General features: G+C 45.9%; 1 protein-coding gene across 1 annotated transcript; it reads left to right on the top strand.

Moving 5' to 3' along the window:
• Nucleotides 1-10,330: 10,330 nt before the first annotated feature.
• Nucleotides 10,331-19,270, top strand: LOC131810901 (uncharacterized). The gene is made up of 2 exons (XM_059138881.1): nucleotides 10,331-10,797; nucleotides 17,651-19,270. Exon 2 carries the CDS (start codon nucleotides 17,891-17,893, stop codon nucleotides 18,989-18,991), a length of 1,101 nt encoding a protein of 366 aa, XP_058994864.1. The 5' UTR covers nucleotides 10,331-10,797; nucleotides 17,651-17,890; the 3' UTR covers nucleotides 18,992-19,270.
• The last annotated feature ends 1,978 nt before the right edge of the window (nucleotides 19,271-21,248 follow it).

The following is a 21,248-nucleotide window of genomic DNA, read 5'->3' as shown; positions in this document are numbered from 1 at the left end:
GGAACGGAAGGATATTTGGCACATGAAAGCTCTTACTAATAAGTACATGGTCAGCCCCAACTGATCTTGAAGTAGCATTTCTCTATTAAAATGCTATGGTAGGGACGCCTGGGTGGCTCAGTTGGTTGGACGACTGCCTTCGGCTCAGGTCATGATCCTGGAGTCCCGGGATCGAGTCCCGCATTGGAGTCCCGGGATCGAGTCCCGCATCGGACTCCCAGCTCCATGGGGAGTCTGCTTCTCTCTCTGACCTTCACCTCGTTCATGCTCTCTCTCACTGTCTCTCTCTCAAATAAATAAATAAAGTCTTTATAAAAAAATAATAAAATAAAATAAAATGCTATGGTAAAAAAAAATGCTATGGTAATACAAAAGTGTAAAACAGCTTTACAAAATAGAATGGCATTGGCATCGAATTTTTTTTTTTTTTTTTTTTAAAGATTTTATTTATTTATTTGACAGAGAGAGATTATAAGTAGGCAGAGAGGCAGGCAGAGAGAGAGAGAGGAGGAAGCAGGTTCCCTGCTGAGCAGAGAGCCCGATGCGGGACTCGATCCCAGGACCCTGAGATCATGACCTGAGCCGAAGGCAGTGGCTTAACCCACTGAGCCACCCAGGCGCCCCGGCATCGAATTTTTTTTTAAGATTTTATTCATTTATTTGACAGACAGAGATCACAAGCAGGCAGAGAGGCAGGCAGGGAGGGGGGGGAAGCAGGCTCCCCGCTGAGCAGAGAGCCTGACTCGGGGCTCGATCCCAGGACCCTAGGATCACGACCCAAGCCGAAGACAGAGGCTTTAACCCACTGAGCCAACCCAGGTGCCCCAGCATCAAATGTTTTAACTGCTACACAAGGTGGAAGTTGTGCAATCACAAAAACAAAGTACTATGTTTATGTTCCAGATTATCACAAAATATTTCTTGGGTTCTGATATACTCAAGTTAGCACTTTAAACAGTCCCTCTCTCCTTTAATGATTGATTAAACTCCCAGACTGGAAAAGGGTTTTTTGTCAACTAGCAAAAAACTTACTTGAGATTCATTTTCTTTTTGCTACGCTAACTATGTTTTGCTGTTTCTCCCATGTCTCCCCACCTGGCATCAACTCCTTCACTGCCATAACTTCCACTGATGATCCTTTCCACTTGGGAAGATCACCTGAGCAGTGTCCCCTGGATTCAGCTTCCTCTGTCTTTCCTAACTCCCCTAGGCATTCCCCACCTGACCAGTGTTGACCCAAGAAGGTAGGGACAACTCTACACCCCCGTTCAGCAGGAAGATGTTACAGAAGCTGAGACCTTCACCTTCAATTACCTTAAAGATTTAAGGGTCAGAATTGTTCAGGAGGGAATGATGAGAGAACAGAAGTCTGGCTGACGACAAAGCAAGAGCTGACAACTTGCAACACCCCCCCCCCCACACACACACACTCCTAGGTGGGACATATGTGACACTCTTTAGGAATCTCACAACTTTTTTTAAAAGATATTATTTATTTATTTGACAAGTGATCACAAGTAGGCAGAGAGGCAGGCAGAGAGAGAGAGGAGGAAGCAGGCTCCCAGCTGAGCAGAGAGCCCAATGCGGGGCTCAATCCCAGGACTCTGGGATCATGACCTGAGCTGAAGGCAGAGGTTTTAACTCACTGAGCCACCCAGGCACCCCTCCCAACTTTTCTTAATAGCTTGCTTTGAAAAGGGCAGAACGACCTTGGCAATGGCAAGGCCTCTGGTATCCAGTATCTTGTAGGTCCTCTTCAGCTTATGAAAGTTCTGTTGAAACCTCCCTTTTCCTTACTTCCCCCACCCCCATGGTACATAACCTGCCATCTCTCAACCCTGGGGCAGCAGCCCTTTCTGCCCAAAGGTCCTCTCCCCTGCATTAATAAACCACCATTTTGCACCAAAGATGTCTCAAGAATTTTTTCTTGGTCATGGGCTCCGGACCTCACCCCACCAAACCTCACGTATGTTCTAAAATTTTGTCACTCCAGTCTCTGCCTCAGTCATCGCCTGTTGTTCTGTGTGTCTTCCCCTCATCCTCTCCCCCTTCTGTTCTCATCAAGACCCCCATTACACTGGGTTAAAGGCCACCCTCCTCCAGTATGACAGCATTTTATCTAATTATGCAGGGAAGACATTAGGGTTCTAAGCTAATGGCCAAGAAAGAATTCTTGAGACCTTTTTGGTGCAAAACAGTGGTTTTATTAAAGCACAGGGACAGGACCCATGGGCAGAAAGAGCTACACTATGGTCATGAGGAGTGGCCCATTATAGACTTTCAAGTTAGGAGGGTATTAGGCAGAGCATAAGTCTGTAAGGAATTTTGGAAGCAAGGTTTCCAGGACCTCGAGGGGCTAGCTGTTGGGAAAAGGTCATGTATTACCGTCTAACAAAACCTAAGTCATGAGACCCTGAAGATGTATATCGGTGAGCCATATGCTTGGAGGGTGATTGCCAACATGTAGATATAAAGGAAATTTCTAAAGGAATTTTCTAAAGGATTTCTAAAATTAAAGTTCTAAAAGAACTTTTATATGTTAAAGTAGACTTTCAGGGGTTCCTGGGTGGCTCAGTGGGTTAAAGCTTCGGCCTTCTGCTCAGGTCATGATCTCGGGGTCCTGGGATAAAGCCGCATGGGGTGCTCTGCTCAGCAGGGGGCCTGCTTCCCTCTCTGCCTACTTAAAGTAGTTTTTCAGGACCCTGGGGGAGGAGAGTCAGTTGGGCAAGGATTGCCTTTTGCCCTTAGCAAAGTATTAACATTGAAACAGTTGAGTCCCTGGAGGAATGTTTCAAGGACTTGCCAGTGCGGGAGGTAGGGAGGTAGTAAGTTTTATGCCACATAAGTTTTTCCCACATAAATTACATCTGTGATAATTATACTTCAAAATAAAATCACACTCAGAGGTACTGGGAGTTAAAAAGTACTTTCAGAGGTAATTTAACACACCTTTTGGGGGGACACAATTCAACCCATAACACACAACAAATCTCAAGCAGGGTCAAAATGAATAAATCTCACCTAGACATACTGTATGAAACTGTAGGAAACTAAAGACAGGATTTTGAGACAGACAGAGGGAGGAAGGGAGAAAACACTGGCACTACGAAAACTAACTTCAAAAGCACCACAGGAATCCAGAAGACAGTGGAACCTATCTTTAAAATGCTGCAAGAGGGACACCTAGCGGGCTCAGGTAGTAGAGCAAGCAATTCTTGACCGTGGGGTGGTAAGTTTGAGCCTCATGTTGGGTGTAGAGGTTACTTGAAAGTAAAATCCTTATGGAGTGCCTGGGTGGCCCAATTTGTTAAGCATCTGCCTTTGGCTCAGGTCATCATCCCAGTGTCCTGGAATCAAGTTCTGCATGGGGCTCCCTGCTCAGTGGAGAGTCTGCTTCCTCCTTTCCCTCTGAAGCTACCCCTGCTTGTGCCCTGTTTTTTTCTCTGTCAAAATCTTCTTTAAAAAAAAAAAAAAAAAAAAAAAAAGGCGGGGTGCCTGGGTGGCTCAGTGGGTTAAGCCTCTGCCTTCAGCTCAGGTCATGATCTCAGGGGTTGAGCCCCGCGTCTCGGGCTCTCTGCTCAGCGGGGAGCTCTCTGCTTCCCCCTCTCTCTCTGCCTCTCTGCCTGCTTGTGGTCTCTGTCTGTCAAATAAATAAATAAAATCTTAAAAAAAAAAAAAAAGATACTGCCTTCACTATGTAAAATACAAATGCAAAAAGCAGGTATTTATAAAATATATTGTTGCTGCAAAATGAAGAAACCTTTTAGAATCTCTGAAAGATTTATTTGAGCCCAAATGAGGACAGTCGCCCAAGATACCTGATCTTCACAAGGAAGAGAGTGCTCCAGGGAAGAAACATTCGGTGTAGGGTTTTATTCGTTTTTGTTTTTGTTTTTACATAAAAAGTTACAAATCATTGGACAAAAGACATTTCAGAAAGTTAAAGACCTTATCTTAAGCTTTGATTCTGTATAAGGCTGAATGACTTCAGTCTCATGGGATTTCAAGGAGGTCTTATTACGTACGTTTAAAATGAGTTGTTGGGCTTTTTTTTGTTTTGTTTTTAAGATTTTTTTTTTTTAAGAAGGATACATGTGGGGGTAGTGATGGGCAGAGGGAGATGGAGAAAGAGGGGGAGAGAAGCAGACTTCCTGCTAAGTGCAGAGCCTGATGCAGGACTGGATCCCAGGACCCACCCCCACCTGCCCCAGATAATGATCTGAGCTGAAATCCAGGGTCAGACACCCAACTGACTGAGCCACCCAGGTGCCCCCAAGAGGGTTCTTCTTTTTTGTCTTTTTTTATGTTGTTGTTATTTGTCAACAAAGTAGATGTACAGTGCGTGCTCTGGACAGAAATAGAGCCCCCATGTTTTGAAGTTTGGTCAAGTCATTCTGACCTTGGTAAAAGTTAACGTGTAGCTTACCTGAGACCCCAGGGGTAGGGCCCATAAACATTAGAAGGGCTGAGTCTGAGCAAAGATACACATTACTTTCATGGAGGAAGTTATAATAGTGTTTTGAAAGGCATTAATTTGACCTCAGTAAGTGGAAAAATATACTATGTTTATGGTAAAATGCTGATATCATGAAGATGTCATTTCTCTCCCAAGTAGATCTGTAACTGAAATGTAATCCCAATCAAAACTCCAACAGGATTTTTAAAGTAGGCCCCATGCCCAACGTAGGGCTTAAACTCAGGTGCCTGAGATCAAGAGTCACATGCTCCACTGACTGAGCCAGCTAGGCGCCCTGAGCAGGAAATTTCTTCAAACTTGATCAACCAGTTGTAAAACTTACAGAAAGGAACAGAGTCCAGAGTAGCAAAGACACTTCTGAAGACAAAGATCAAGATGGTAAGACTCATAGACAAAGGTATCAAGCTTTTCTATAAAGCAGCATCATTGAAAATTATAGCACCAGGCAGATGTACCAACAGAACAGTAGAGTCTAACCTTGACACATGACTGCGTAGTGGGGAAAGAATGGACTATTACATCAATGATGCCAGAACAGTCTACCCACCTGCAATTCAGATTGGCTCCTTATCTCATGTCCTACACAAAAAAAATTTTTTTTTAAGATTTTATTTATTTGGGGGCGCCTGGGTGGCTCAGCGGGTTAAAGCCTCTGCCTTCGGCTCGGGTCATGATCCCAGGGTCCTGGGATCAAGCCCCGCATCGGGCTCTCTTAAAAAAAAAAAAGATTTTATTTATTTGACAGATCACAAGTAGGCAAAGAGGCAAGCAGAGAGAAGGGGCAAGCAGGCTCCCCACTGAGCAGAGAGCCCATAGGACCCTGAGATCATGACCCCGACCGAAGGCAAGAGGCTTAACCCACTGAGCCACCCAGGTTCCCCTCCTACACACAAACTAACCCAAGTGGATTAAATAACTGTATGTGAAGAACTTTAGTGGAGGGCGCCCGGTTGATTGGTTCACTCAGTTAGCATCTGCCTTGGCTCAGGTCACTATCCCAGCGTCCTGGGATTAAGTCCCCAGAGAGCCTGCTTCTCCCTCTCCTCCCCACGTGTGCTCTCTCTCTCAAATAAATAAATCTTTAAAAAAAAAAAAACTGGGGTGCCTGGGTGACTCAGTCATTAAGCGTCTGCCTTCTGCTCAGGTCATGATCCCAGGGTCCTGGAATCAAGCCCCGCATCATCAGACTCCCTCCTCAGTGGGGAGCCTGCTTCTCCCTCTCTCTCTGCTGTTCTGCCTGCTTGTGCTCTCTCGCTTTCTCTGTCAAATAAATAAATAAAATCTTTTTTAAAAAAGAAAAAGAAAAAACTTTCAGTAGAAACTACAGAATACTTTTATGACCTTGGGGGTAGGGGCAGAGTTCTTAAGTAAGACACAGAATGCCCAAATCATAAAGGAAAAGGTTGTTAATCACCTATATTACAATTTAGAATCTGTGCTTCAACAGGAAACCATCAAAATTCTAGAGAACACAGGCAGCATCCTCTTTGACCTTGGCATTTGTTTGTTTGTTTGTTTTTTAAAGTAGGCTCTGTGACCAGAGTGGAGCCCAGCTCAAGGCTTGAACTCCCAACCCTGAGATCGAGACCTGAGCTGAAATCAAGAGTTCGATGTCTGGCCAACTGATCCATCCAGGTGCCCCAGCAACTTCTTACTAGACACGTCCCTGGAGGCAAGGGAAACAAAAGCAAAAATGAACTATTTGGGAGTTCATTGAAATAAAAAGCTTCTGCACAGCAAAGGAAACAATCAACAAAACTGAAAGATAGCCTACAGAATAGGAGAAGATATTTGCAGATGGCACATGTGATAAAGGGTTAGTATCCAAAATATATAAAGAACTTATCAAACTCAATACCCCAAACCCAAATAATCCAGTTACGAACTGGGCAGAACACATGAATAGACATTTTCCCAAAGAAGACCTCCAGATGGCCAACAGATACACGAAAAGATGCTTAACATCACTGATCATCAAGGAAATGCAAATCAAACCACAATGAGATACCACCTCACACCTGTCAGAACAGCTAACATTAGCAAACAGGAAACAACAGATGTGACAAGAATGCAGAAAAAGGGGAAACCCTCCTGCACTGTTGGTGGGAAAGCAAACTAGTGCAGCCACTCAAGAACAGTAGGCAGGTTGCTCAAAAAGTTAAAAATAGGGGCACCTGGGTGGCTCAGGTCATGATCCCAGGGTCCTGGGATCGAGCCCCCCCTTGGGCTCCCTGCTCCAGGGAAAGCCTACTTCCCCCTCTCCCACTCCCCCTGTTTGTGTTCCTGCTCTCGCTGTCTGTCTCTGTCAAAGAAATAAAATCTTTAAAAAAAAAAAAAAAAGTTAAAAATAGAGCTACCTTACAAGCCAGCAACTTCAGTACTAGGTGTTTACCCAAAGGACACAAAAACACAAATTCAAAGGGATACACGCATCCTGCTGTATATAGCAGCATTATCAACAATAGCCAAACTACAGAAAGAGCCCAAGTGTCCATCCACTGATGAGGATAAAGAAGATGTGGTGTAGACATAGATATAAATATAGATACTTCCGAATCAGGTGTAGAGGTGACTTAACAATAAAACCCTTAATTGAAAGATTTTATTTTTGGGACGCCTGGGTGGCTCAGTTGGTTAAGCAGCTGCCTTCGGCTCAGGTCATGATCCCAGCGTCCTGGGTTCGAGTCCCACATCGGGCTCCTTGCTCGGCAGGGAGCCTGCTTCTCCTCCCTCTGTCTCTGCCTGCCATTCTGTCTGCCTGTGCTCGCTCTCGCTCCCTCTCTCTCTCTCACAAATAAATAAAATCTTTAAAAAAAAAATGTTTGAAAGATTTTATTTTTTACATCATCTGTATACCCAACGCAGGGCTCGAACTCACAACTCGGCAATCAAGAGTCATACCCTCCATGGACTGAGAGTTCCCCCTCCCCTCCAAAATAAAAATCTTTTTTTTTTTAAGATCTTATTTATTTGACAGAGAGGTCACAAGTAGGCAGAGAGGCAAGCAGAGAGAGCTCTCATGACCTGAGCCGAAGGCAGAGGCTTAACCCACTGAGCCACCGAGAAGACCTAAAATAAATCTTTTTTTAAATTTCTGGGGTGCCTGGGTGGCTCAGTGGGTTAAAGCCTCTGCCTTCAGCTCGGGTCATGATCCCAGGGTCCTGGGATTGAGCCCTGCGTCGAGCTGTCTGTTCGACAGAAAGCCTGCTTCCCCCTCTCTATCTGCCTGCCTCTCTGCCCACTTGTGATCTCTGTCCACCAAATAAATAAATAAATAATCTTTTTTAAGTGTGATTTTTAAATTTTTAAAAGATTTTTATTTATTTATTTGACAGAAAGATGAGAGGTGGGGGAGGCAGGTTCCCCGCTGAGCAGAGAGCCCAATTCGGGGCTCCATATCAGGACCCTGAGATCATGACCTGAGCCAAAGGCAGAGGTTTAACCTGCTGAGCCACCTAGGTGCCCCAATAAATTAAAAATCTTTTTTTTTTTAAGATTTCATTTATTTATTTGACAGAGAGAAATCACAAGTAGATGGAGAGGCAGGCAGAGAGAGAGAGAGGGAAGCAGGCTCCCTGCTGAGCAGAGAGCCCGATGCGGGACTCGATCCCAGGACCCTGAGATCATGACCTGAGCTGAAGGCAGCAGCTTAACCCACTGAGCCACCCAGGCGCCCCAATAAATTAAAAATCTTAAAAAAAAAAAGTATAAAAATTTCTGCCCCATCAAAACCAGGAATACAAGCCCCTGGCAGGCCCCACAATGAGATATGTGGCTCCCAGCTGCCTCTGATCAGAGTTAAGTAGCCCTTAGTTACCGTTTATTTTTTATTTATTTTTCCTTGGTTACCGTTTAAAGAAACCTTTAAAGTGGCCTCAGGAAATAACATGAAGTTGCCACTGAGAAAGTGTGTGGGATGCTATTCTACCTGAGGTCACTAACATAATGGGCTGCGTGTACAAAAAATAGTCATTGTTTGCCACTTAGGAGCAGTCACAAGATGCATACCTTCCACTATTGTACTGGGAAAGTGACTGATGCAATCTGGCAACACGGTTTTGCAGTCCCAGGCGCTTATCACACCAAAACCAGACAGGGCAAGGCCAGGAGGGGCAAAACAATTCAGGAAAGAAATATTACAGCTGATCTAATCCCTCACTGAACTACCACAAGATGCTTTCCTGTGAATTTTCACCCTTTAAAAACCCCAGCTCTGGCGCCTGGGTGGCTCAGGTCATGATTCCAGGGTCCTGGAATTGTTGTGCCCAAATTCCGACACCCCCCCCAAAGACGACCACCAGAGTCCAGAGTCAAAGCCAAACAGTAAGGGTCGTTTATTACGAGTTTGAACCCGGACCTCCACGCACTCGTTGATGGTGACACTAAGAGGTCCCGAGCTCAGGATCACAACACCTTTTATACACTATTTTGGGGGAGGCAGGGACTTAGCATACATCATAGTATCTTGTAACAAATCACCACATACCGCGGGAAAATCAAACAGCAAGCAACTCTATAATCTGACTGGCACGCTACAGAGCGGGAAAAGGCTGGGAACAGATTTTGGTTAGGTCAAAGGGCTGTCATTCTTCACACTGCTTAGTTGGTGCCACCAGGGTATGTGTCACCTCAGGATTGGCCGAGGTCTTCCTGTCAAGCTGCGGGGCGCCAGATGGTTGTTATCTCTTGCACCCAGAGCCGGATGGGGGGTCCGGGAGCAGTCATTCTGTCAGGTTCAATTCTGGGCAGGGGATGTGTGGTTACAGAGTGCCTATAGAAAGTCTGCTGGTATTTTTCCATCTCCTCATGGGTTAGCAAGCGAAGGTACAGAAGCAGAAATAGCGGTAATGGTTATAATTTAGGCATCTCAGAATCCGGTCCCATATTGGGCTCCCTGCTCAATGGGGAGCCTGCTTGTGCTCTCTTTCTCTGTCAAATAAGTAAAATCTTTTAAAAAATGAAATAAAATAATGTTCAAGGTCTTGAGATAGCCTAGGCCAGGAGGACCCAGAAGACACAAAGTTACTAACTATAAGTTAGAGATAACCATAACCAGCCCTTTCTGCTCCTGTAAACAGGCTTTCCACCACAGGCTCCCTGCACTACTGTTCTTGACCAAAGCAGCCCCAGTTCCCCCAGTTCCCCAAGTTCAAACCCACCTACCAGCAGTCAGAACTGGCCTTGGAACCTGACTTCCCGAAGTCCCTACAAAAGCCCTGTAACCACATTCCCCAGGGGGGCCCAGAACTTGGGTCACGAGCTCAGCTGGGTCGGCTGGGGTAAAATAAATCCGAGTTCTCTTCTCTGAGTGTCACTTGGTCTCTTGCAGGTCTTGTTGGTCTTCCGCCAACAGTACCAACTGAGACAGCCAGGCTTCCCTGAGACAAGCAGAAAACTTAAAGCTTGTTTTTCAAAGACCTGTTTCTCTCTGGTCAGCCCCTGCTTCTTTTCAGATAAGGTTCAGCCTATAAACAAGCAAGACAGTCCCATCTGGTCTAAGACCCCATTCAGTTTACACCCGTCCCCGGAAGATCCGCACAACCGTCTCCCTGTCCTATAGGTGACCGTGACCACCTGATGGCCTCATTTTCTTTTTTTTAAGATTTTATTTATTTATTTGACAGAGGTAACAAGTAGGAAGAAAGAGAGATGAGAGACCGTGAAGCAGGCTCCCCGCTGAGCAGGGAGCCCAATGCGGGGGCTCGATTCCAGGACCCTGGGATCATAATGGGAGCCAAAGGCAGAGACTTTAACCTACTGAGCCACTCAGGCGTCCCCCCCTTTGCCTCATTTTAATGTCAAGTCTCCACCCAACATAAACGTGTAAGGTCTGTTCAAAGCGCTTGCTCCCTCCTTCCTCTTGAATAGTCAGTTTCCCCCGCCCTCTTCATCAATATGTAACTTCCAACCCCTGTGATTAAAGAAGCGTGTTCTCAAATCAGAGGGGAAGTCCGATTTTTGAGCCAGCTTCCTGTTTTCGTGCTTGGCAGCTTTACAACAACCCTTTTTTCTGCAAAAGCCTGGTGGTGTGGAGTGCGACTTTCCTTTGCACGCCAGCAAATAAACTTTTCAGCCCGGTAACAAATTCCGCAACCGCGAAGGGACTCTGAATCCAACTGCGTTACCTTAGCCCCCAGTCGGGGGTCTGGATTCCGAACTCCCTCCAATCGGCAGAGTGAGCCTTCGCTGCTTTCCGGTTTTAACTTCGGGGAGAGAAACTTGTTTGGGGTTCTGAAGACATCCTTTCGGAGAGTGAGAACGTACAGATGACTGACTGCCGGTAATTTTCTTCGTGTTTGACCTCAACCAAGAGGCCTTGGGTAAGGAGTTTTCCCTTTCTTAGAAAGGAAAACCGGGGGGTTACACTCACAGAGGGTCTCTTGGCTAATTGGATTTCTTGGAAAACCCATGTGAGAGCGGCTCTGTGTGACTTGCTGAGAGTTAATTTAAATAATTCGGAGATAAAATGGGAAATAAGAATTCAGTCCCAAAGTATACTCCCTTGGGTTGCATCCTTAGGAATTGGGCATTGTTCGCGGGTGACTTCATCACTAAGAAAAAGATGATATTTTTCTGTAATACTGTCTGGCCACTGTATTCCTTGGGTTCGGGAGAAAAATGGCCTCAGAATGGTTCCTTAAATTACAATACTATCTTGCAATTGGAGTTATTTTGCAAAAGGGAGAAAAAATGGTCTGAGATATGCTATGTACGATCTTTTATGTTATTATACTGGAATGAGGAAATTCAGATAAAATACATGATTTGGGTGCCAAAGAGTCCCCAAAAGGAGGAAACTTCCCTTGATTCTCGTAATAAGGAAGATAATTCATTACCCACGCAGTTAAAGACTACCACTGGGCCACCTCCCCTTGGAACTGCTGGGGACCTTGTCCCCCGACGTTCGGCACCTCGGGCCCCAGCTCCAACCCCTTCTCCAGATTCCGGAGGACCTGTAGTGGTCTATAGGTCTCCAACCTGCCAGGATACCTCGTTGGACCAGAGGGCCACCCAAATTCAGGCAGGAAGATCGCCCCTGAATGAGGTGCTGATCGGTGGGGGTTATGGGAACCAGCAGCTAAGCGGTTTCATCTTCGTGCGTTCCCAGTTTTCCACCTCTGACCTGCTGAGTTGGAAAATCAAGATGCCTCCTTACCTAGATGACCCTATTGGAATGAAGAATTTTTTTGCCTCTATTTTTGCTATCCATAATCCAACATGGGCAGATATTCAGACCCTCCTAAAGTTCTTCCTCACACCAGAGGAACGTAGCTTGATCCTAGAACAGGCTCGTGCTGAAGCCGATAAGATGCACGAGGAAGCTCCTTATAATCCGGTGAGAGCCCTTGGAGACCTGGCTATCCCCACCACCGACCCTCGATGGAACCCCCACGATGAGTGGGATAGAAACAGGCTGGAGCATTACCGGAGCTGCATCCTGAGTGGTCTTAAGAATGGAGTCCCTAAACAAAGAAGCCTCAATAAAGTTCTGCAGGTTAGACAGAAGCCTGACGAGGACCCCTTTGAGTACAGGGAAAGAATATTTAAGGCTTATCGGCAGTATGTGGATATAGATCCGGAAGCTCCAGAGAATGTACACATGGTCAATGAAACCTTCATAAGGCAAGCTGCCCCTGACATTTACAGGAAATTGCAAAGCGTGAGAGGGGCTTCAGGAATGCCCACAAATCAGTTGGTTGAGATTGCTTTCGATGTTTTCCGAAACCGAGACAAGGTCCGGCAGAAAGAGAAAGAGCGCAGGATGTGGCAGGAGGCAGCCTTGCTGGCGGATGTGTTGAGGCAGGTGTGGTCAGACCCTCACCAGGGTGCACACCAGCCTGGTGCCGGTCCCAGAGTAAGAAACCCGAGGCCCGCAAATTCGGGATCCAGAGGCCACCCAATCGTAGGACCGAACCAGTGTGCCTACTGCAAACGAGAGGGACACTGGAAGAGGGAGTGCCCCTCTCTGAATAGGTATTAGCCAAACTTCAGATGCCCCCGCCCTCTGGTCGTCCTTCCCCATCCGCCCAAGAACTCTCCAGGAAAGCTGGGCCCCGGGGACTCCTGACAGCCCTACAGCCTTCATTGAAATTTCCCCATGGAACCCCGGGTCACCGTTTTTGGTGAAAAAGACACTTAACAGATTGGTGTAAACTAGTGCTACCTATGGAGGACAATACCAGGGGCATTTGCGTGGTCCGCGTGGCTTAGTGGGTTAATTTACCTACCTTGGGCTCCAGTCATGACCTCAGGATTCTGGGATCAAGCCCCGCATGTATTTTTTTCCTTACCCTGTATATTCCTCATAAACTTACGGCGTTTTTTTTTCCCCCCTAAAATGCGTAAAAACTCCCTGCCTGTGTCATTTTTTGGTCAATTTCCCAATTTCCTTATTGGGCTTTATAACAAAGGTTTGGGTTTTTTCCTCCTTTCCTGTCTCTTGTAAATTGAATTCTTTGTCCAGCGGGAAGAACTTGAGGGTAGAGGAAGAATTTTCCCTCCCAGTAGCTGGCATAGTGGGTAGGATATTTTGCTGGGCCAAAGCTGGTCCCAGACTCTGCCACCACTGAGATCCTGGGACATCTGATAATAGAGCTAGCAGAAGGTAGGATTTTTTTTTTTTTTAAAGACATGGTGTGAGCTTTCTGGAATCTCTGCAGAGTCTAATGGAACAAGAGTCTTTTGTACTCTATAAATTTCAATTAGCAAGAGAAAATACTAGGGATTAGCTCCTTGGGCTTTGCAACTCATGGGAAAAATTTGGCAGCACCCTCTGTTTGCTGATTATTTTCTCCCAGAGATGGTCTTCATTGGTGTGTGTCGTCTTTGTTCTTTGTTCATAAAAAGGAATGAGCATAGGGCAGGCATATAGGGCAGATCCCAGAAGTCTCATTTTTTCAGTTTCTGGTTCTCACCAGACCAGCATGTTTGGACAAACTGCTGTGATGAGTCCCTGTATAAAAGCCAGATGCAGTTTTTCCTTTTGTCATGTTCTGCACCCTAAGAGCTTGCCTTGGTGACCAGTGAGAACATTATCTCTCTGGTTTCCAACATCCAGACAGTGCAGTTACTGGGGTGTGCCTTGGGTACCCAGGTAGAGTACCCCAGATAGGCTGGGGATCTTGGACACCATTAACAAAAAGCACACTCAGTCCAGCTGTGACACCTCGGGAAAGTTTCATAAGAAGTCCCAGCTTAATAAGGGGCATTTTGTTCTCTAAAGGGTCAGTGCTGGAAAAGTCCCATTCCAGTTAGTGCCTGCCTGGTGTCACAGATCAGTGGGTCTGTAACTGGAGGCATCTCAATTTTGTAGGAGACCAGAGACATCCTTACCACCTATGCAAAGGAGGTCTTTGCTTTCTTAGATTATTTTGGGGGAATAATCTTGGGTCATGGGGACTGTGTGTCATCTGTGTCTTCCCTGGAAGCTGCTTAGGTTCCTAGTTAAGCCATTAAAAAGCTTACCGGTTTGAATCACTACTGAAATTAATAAGATCCTATCCACCAATAGCCAGATGATAGATCCTTTAAATTGGCTGTATTTAAGTAAATAGGTACTCTTTTTTGTTTTGTTTCTAAAGATTTTATTTACTTATTTGACAGACCGAGATCACAAGTAGGCAGAGAGGCAGGCAGAGAGAGAGGAGAAAGCAGGCTCCTCTCGAAGAGCAGAGAGCCCACATCGGGGCTCGATCCCAGGACCTGGGATCATGACCCGAGCTGAAGGCAGAGGCTTTAAACCCACTGATCCACCCAGGCACCCCGTAAATAGATATGCTTAAACATTCTTTACGGAGAGTTCTGAATTGGTAACAGCTAACCTTCGGTGATGCGATGCGATGGGGTCTGAGAGCCAACAGTCAAAAGAATTCTGGACACATCTTCAGTGTAAAAAAAGGGTGGTTTTATTAAAGCATGGGGACAGGACCCCTGGGCAGGAAAAGCTGCACGGGGGTCATTGAGTGCTGATCTAAGTTGGGAGGGGTTGTCTCTAAGGAATTCGGGAGCAAGGTTTGCAGGACCTTGAGAGAGGGAGGCTAGCTGCTGTTAAAATCATTGACTCCTGTCTAGTAATACCTTAGTCATGATGATGAAGTCTTAGAATGTAAGTGAGGTTCAGTGGGGTGAGGGTCGGGAGCCAAAGACCAAGAAAGAATTCTTGAGACATCTTTGGTGCCAAAAGGTGGTCTAGTAAAGCATGGGGACAGGACCTGTGAGCAGAAAGAGCTGCTTGCAGGACCTTGAGAGAGGGAGGCTAGCTGCTGTTAAAATCATTGACTCCTGTCTAGTAATACCTTAGTCATGATGATGAAGTCTTAGAATGTAAGTGAGGTTCAGTGGGGTGAGGGTCGGGAGCCAAAGACCAAGAAAGAATTCTTGAGACATCTTTGGTGCCAAAAGGTGGTCTAGTAAAGCATGGGGACAGGACCTGTGAGCAGAAAGAGCTGCTGCCCCTGGACTGTGAGGAGTGATCATTATATGCTTACAAGTTGGGAGGGAGTTGGGGGATGGAGGATTTAGAGAGAGTGTTTTCCAAAGGAACCTTTTTTTTCTCTAAAGGTTTACTTGACAGATCACAAGTAGGCAGAGAGGCAGGAAGAGAAAGGGGGAGAAGCAGGCTCACTGCTGAGCAGAGAGAGCCCGATGCATACATATCGGGCCTCTGTCTCAGGACCCCTGAGATCATGACCTGAGCCCAAGGCAGAGGCTTTAACCCACTGAGCCACCCAGGTGCCCCTCCAAAAGAATTGTTAAAGTGGACTTTACAGGATCCTGGGGGTAAGGGTCACTCAGACTAGGATTGCCCTTTGACTTAGCAAAGCCTTAAAGTGGGGGTAGTTGAGTCTCTAGAGTAATATCACTCTGCCTGTTTTAAGGGTTTGTCAGTGGGTAAGGAAATTTAATAATTTTTTTTCTGCCTGTGTTTCCCAGTCAGCGAGACCCTTCAGATAAGAATGTACCAGTGCCCCTTTTGCTTGGAGGGTGATTGCCAACAGGTATCTTGGGGAAGTTTCTGAAGGGATTTTCATACATTTATGAAGACTTACAGGTTGCCTTTGGCCAATATTGAGGCAGTTGAGTTCCTGGTGGAAGACTATTCCACCTGTCTTAAGTACTTGTGAAGGGGAGGGAAGTTGTAGGGAAGTTTAATTCTTTCCACATTTCTTCTGCCTTTGTTCTCCATGCCACTAGAGACTCCATTGACAAGGTAAAAGAACAAAAATTAGATTGGCAAATCAGTCCCCACATCCAGTGAAAATTCCCCTTAAAATCTAGCCCCATTTGCCTGTTTAATTGCAGACAGCACTCCCCTAATCTCTGGATTTGAAGTATGCAGACCGCTCTCTCTTGAAATTCCCTTGGGGTGCATGGAACAGCTCTCTCTGCTATAGTTAGGCTTTGCCAGCTTCAGGCATTTCTGGGCAGTAACCCTTAACAGAAGTATCCTACACACACACACACACACACACACACACACAGAGCGAAGGATTTGTAGCCCTTGAACAGCACCACATCCTTTTAAGTGATAAAGCCTTTCACGTTCAGAAGATCTACGAAATTTAGAAAGGAATTTTTATTTACCTATTTTTAAAGACTTTTTTTTTTTCCAGTCATCTCTACACCTAGTGTGGGGCTTTTTATACTCCACAACCCTGAGACCAGGAGTTGCACTCTCCACCAACTGAGCTGGCCAGGCATCCCCACAGTCGAATCTTTTTTTTTTTTTTAATGGCTAAAGAAACTTTATTAGGAAATTCTTTTTTTTTTAAGATTTTATTTTTTATTTGTCAGAGAGAGAGCGAGCGCTAGCACAGGCAGAGTGGCACGCAGAGTCAGAGGGAGAGGCAGGCTCACTGCGGGGAAAGGAGCCCAATGTGGGACTCGATCCCAGGACGCTGGGATCATGACCTGAGCCAAAGGCAGCTGCTTAACCAACTGAGCCACCCAGGCGTCCCTTATTAGGAAATTTTTTAAATAAAAATTAATGGCTCTTCACAGTGGCACTCACAGAGACCTTGACTGGCTGGCTCTTCTGGCCCAGGATTGATTACACTGTGGCCATTAGGCAGGTCCCATGGTCCCTGGAAGAATGACACCCCTCCTTACACAAAGTAAACCAAAAAAATTTCTCTTACGCCCTCCTACAAATGATCTCCCAAAAGCCAGTATCCAGAGACTAATAGAAGCCAATGTGCTGCTGCCCCTTGGAACAATTTGTTACTTAAAACTGTAATCCCTGGAGGATTTTACTAGTTACCAAGCACATTTAGATATGGCCTTAAGAAATACATATACTGGGCGCCTGGGTGGCTCAGTGGGTTAAGCCGCTGCCTTCGGCTCAGGTCATGATCTCAGGGTCCTGGGATCGAGTCCCGCATCGGGCTCTCTGCTCAGCAGGGAGCCTGCTTCCTTCTCTCTCTCTCTGCCTGCCTCTCTGCCTACTTGTGATTTCTCTCTGTCAAATAAATAAATAAAATCTTTAAAAAAAAAAAAAAAAAAAGAAAGAAATACATATACTGACAACAGGTCTTTGGGGAGAAGGACAATGTAAGACCCTGGAGCTGGGCAGCTGGGGATGCCCGGCTCACTCAGGGCAGAAGGCTGCCCGAAGGGGCAGCCTGGAACGCCCGGCCCACCCAGGGAAGAACGCCGCCTGCTTCAGGGAAGCCGAGCACCTGGGAACACCCGGTCAGCTCAGGGTGGAAGGAAAACCGGCTGCTTCCCTTTTTCGTGATCGCTCCTTTCTCTTCCAGAAAGTGCCCGTTGTTAGTTAGATGAGTCCTTTGAATGTGCTTTAAAGTTTAAAGTTGAGTAGCGCTTGAGAAAGGGCCTGAGCTATGTGGATCCTAAGACTCGCTGATGCGGTTGCCTGCATGTGCTTACCTGGAATGGGCAAAACAGGCCTGGTCATTAATCATTGTGGGATTGTGCTGTCCTTGCACGGGCTATAAACTACACCATTGTAAGATTGTAAACTAGGTCTTGAGCCACTTTGAAGTTAGTGCATCTGGTTAAGGAGTTACCTGAAGACAGAGACCACTGACTCAGAGGGTCTGCTATTAGTGCTTGGGGAAATAGGTCATAGGGAAGCTTGAGGGGTTTTACGTGTATGTTGTAAGTTCTTTAGTAATCAGCTAAAAATAGATACCTTCTTATGATTGTTTCTGTTAGTTATATAATGCCTCACAGCCTTGAATAAAACTGGCACTGCTTGGCCATCATCCACTTGGCCCCTCCTGTCCTCATCTCTCTGTGTCTCGCCTGGTCGAGTTGTCGCGCCGGCCGCGACAAGTGGCACCCGAACAGGGACCTGAGCACATGCAAGTGAAAGTGCGTGTCTAGGTAAGTTGTTGCCGATATTCAGGTAAGAGGAGCCCGGTCTTTTCAGGGCCACAACAGGAGTAAAATAATATGGGGCAGTGGCAGTCTATGGAAAAGGTCGTCTTTATGACTGCGTTGCAGGCCCTTATGAAGCAAAAAGGGTCCAAGGTATCTAAAAAGGCCTTGCAGCAGTTTTTTTGTACAGTTTCAGAATTATGCCCTTGGTTTCCAAAAGAAGGAACAGTAAGTCTAGATGCATGGCAAAAGGTGGGACAAGAAATTAAGAATCAAATCAAAATACATGGTCCCACCGCCTGCCCTCCAAGCACCATGCAGGTTTGGGAAGATATTCGGGAGGTATTAGACCCTCAACACTCCTTCAAATTGATTTCGATAGCCTCCCAAGAACCTCCAGATAGGCCTGAAGTTCATGATTTGCCCAAAGTAACGGAGGACATCGAGGATCTGATGGCTGATTTACCTTTGCCATCGGCAGAGCTTATAGAACAGACTTCAAACTCTCGTCCTCCTCCAAGCCATTCCATTTGCAACAACAAAAAATGTGAGCCACATGCTGCTCCTCCTAGAGTCCCTCCAACACCACCCTTGATCAAGGTTGGAGGTTATGAAATTGAGGAAGATGATGTGTATTTGGATGATGACAAAGAGGTAATCTTTTCCTCTTCGGCCCCGGCTCGCCTAAGGTCCTTTTCGCAGCAAGACATACATGGTAAAATTCCCACCTCTCGAAAACTGCGTCCTGTGCTGGGAACAACATCAAGTGGCACTCAAACATTCACTGTTAATCATACAGAGACACAGACCTACGGTTCTGTCCCTGCAAAGCCCAATTCCCAGATCGGTTATTCAATCATGCAACATGAAAATGGGCAACGGAGATACGCAGATCTTAATTTTAAAATTTTAAAAGAAATTAAGACAGCCACTGCTCAATATGGCCCCACCGCCCCATATACTCTTTATTTACTGGACAGTGTTGGTCAGGTTGCTCTCTGTCCAGATGATTGGAGAGTCATAGCTAAGGCCTGTCTGTCCGGTGGAGATTATCTACTCTGGAAAACTGAGTTTTATGAGAGAGCAAATGAGATGGCGGTTTACAACCACAGAACAAATATTCCGGTCTCATATGAAATGTTGATAGGAATGGAAGCCTATGCTGAGGTCAAATAGACTATCCTGAAATCGCTTACAATCAAATTGGACAATGTGCCTTAAAGGCTTGGAAAAGACTTCCCTCCTCCGGAACTAGAACTGTGGAGCTTTCCAAAATCCGTCAGGGACCGGATGAACCTTACCAGGATTTCGTAGCCAGACTCTTAAAGGAAGTGGGTCGCATCGTGGATGATGGGGAGGCCAGACCATTATTGTTAAACATCTTGCTTTTGAAAATGCGAATTCTTTCTGTCAGGTGGCTATACGCCCAAGGAAAAATAAAGGAACTTTGGAGGATTATATTCGCCTTTGTGCAGAGATAGGCTCTTCCTATATTCAGGGCATCACTTTAGCCGCAGCCCTTAGGGGCATCTCCCCTCAGGAAATGCAAAAGCGAATGATGCAGAAGGGTAATAATAAAAAACAGACCTGCTTTCAGTGCGGCCAGGTAGGTCATTTCAAGGCTCAGTGCCCTCAGTTAATGGACAGACAGGTAAAAAATGGAAAGATCAGTAAAAAACCTCCCTTATTATGCCCAAAATGCCAGAGAGGTTATCATTGGGCAAATGAATGCCGCTCTCAAAAGGACAAATTTGGGAACATTATCCAGGGAAACTGGAGGCGGGGCTCACTGCAGCCCCAACAAACAATAGCAGCCATGATCCCTCAGATGTCCGCTCTCGGGCCAGTACCGCGGACCTCCCAGGCATCGACAAGCTATTCCACGGTACCCCCGCCAGTGCAGGACTAGATTTGGTCCCAGATACTCCGGTATACTTGGAAGCAGGAGAGCCCCCTAAGGCCTTAACCACAGGCATATGGGGACCTCTGCTAAAAGGGACCTGGGCTTTATTCTTAGGGTGTTCTAGTTGGACAATGTAAGGGTTAATACACCCAGGGGTAATTGATGAAGATTATACAGGAGAAATAAAAATTATGATACCATTGAAAGGGGGGATTTTGCATTTATTGCCTAAGATACCTATTGACCAGCTGTTTATAATCCCCAGAGCTACGACCACCAACGCCGTTGTAAAGGGCAATAGAGGGAATGGTGGTTTCGGTTCCACTGATATTTCCTGGACTCAACTGATACCTGCAGACAAGTCATACATGACTTGACTTATACAAGGCTGTGCCTTTGTGGGACTCGTTGACACGGGCGCTGATGCCTCAGTTATTGCAAAACAGCTTTGGCCACGGCGCTGGCCTCTTAAAGACTCAGCCGTCCCAATCAGAGGAGTAGGACAAGCCCATTCCCCACAACTCAGCACCTCGTTTCTAAATTGGTCTATGGCAGAAGGGCATCAAGGAACTTTTCAACCATTTGTCCTGGATATAGATCTTAACTTGTGGGGCCGAGATGTGCTGACCGACATGGGGGTCCCAACCTGGGCTTCCCACACCCTCCGCCGTACCTTTACAATACAAGCTTATTACTGTAGACTTACAAGATTGCTTTTTCACCATCCCATTAGCCCCGCAGGATTGTGAAAGATTTGCTTTCTCTGTTCCTAGCATTAATCACAAGGAATCGGCTAAGAGGTACCATGGCTAATAGCACCACCTTGTGCCAAGACTGTGTGGCAAAGGCCCTTGCTCCGTTCCGTGCTCGATTCGAACCTACAATATATTGCATTCATTATATGGGTGACCACCTTCTTGCAGCAGAAACTGAGAGCCTATTACAAGAGGCCTTTCAAGATTTGATTCTTAAATTGCAACAGTGGAACTTAGTTATCACTCCAGAAAAGGTGCAAAAAAATGGAGCCTTTTGAATATTTGGGCTTCATCATTGAAAATAAAGAGATTTGGGACGCCTGTGTGGCTCAGTTGGTTGAGCAGCTGCCTTTGGCTCAGGTCATGATCCCAGCGTCCTGGGATCGAGTCCCACATCAGGCTCCTTGCTCCGCAGGGAGCCTGCTTCTCCCTCTGACTCCGCCTACCACTCTGCCTGTGCTCGCTCTCTCTCTGACAAATAAATAAATAAAATCTTTAAAAAAAAAAAAAAAAAAAGAAAATAAAGAGATTTGGCCTCAAAAGATTACAATTAGAACTCAGTTCCTTGGGACATTAACTAATTACCAAAAACTTACGGGAGATATTAATTGGATAAGACCCTTCTTATATATTACTGCTGATGATTTAAAAACCTGTATTTGACACCCTTAAAGGAGACAGTGCACCCTCTTCTACTTGTACCCTATCTGAAAAAGCTCAAAAAGCTTTACGACTTTTTGATGACAAACTATCCCAAGCCCATGTAAATCAGTAT

This window comes from Mustela lutreola, chromosome 11 (genome assembly GCF_030435805.1).
Source record: "Mustela lutreola isolate mMusLut2 chromosome 11, mMusLut2.pri, whole genome shotgun sequence".
Taxonomy (NCBI): Eukaryota; Metazoa; Chordata; class Mammalia; order Carnivora; family Mustelidae; genus Mustela; species Mustela lutreola.
The sequence above is the reverse complement of the archived record's forward strand: the minus strand, read 5'-3'. Positions and strand labels throughout refer to the sequence as shown.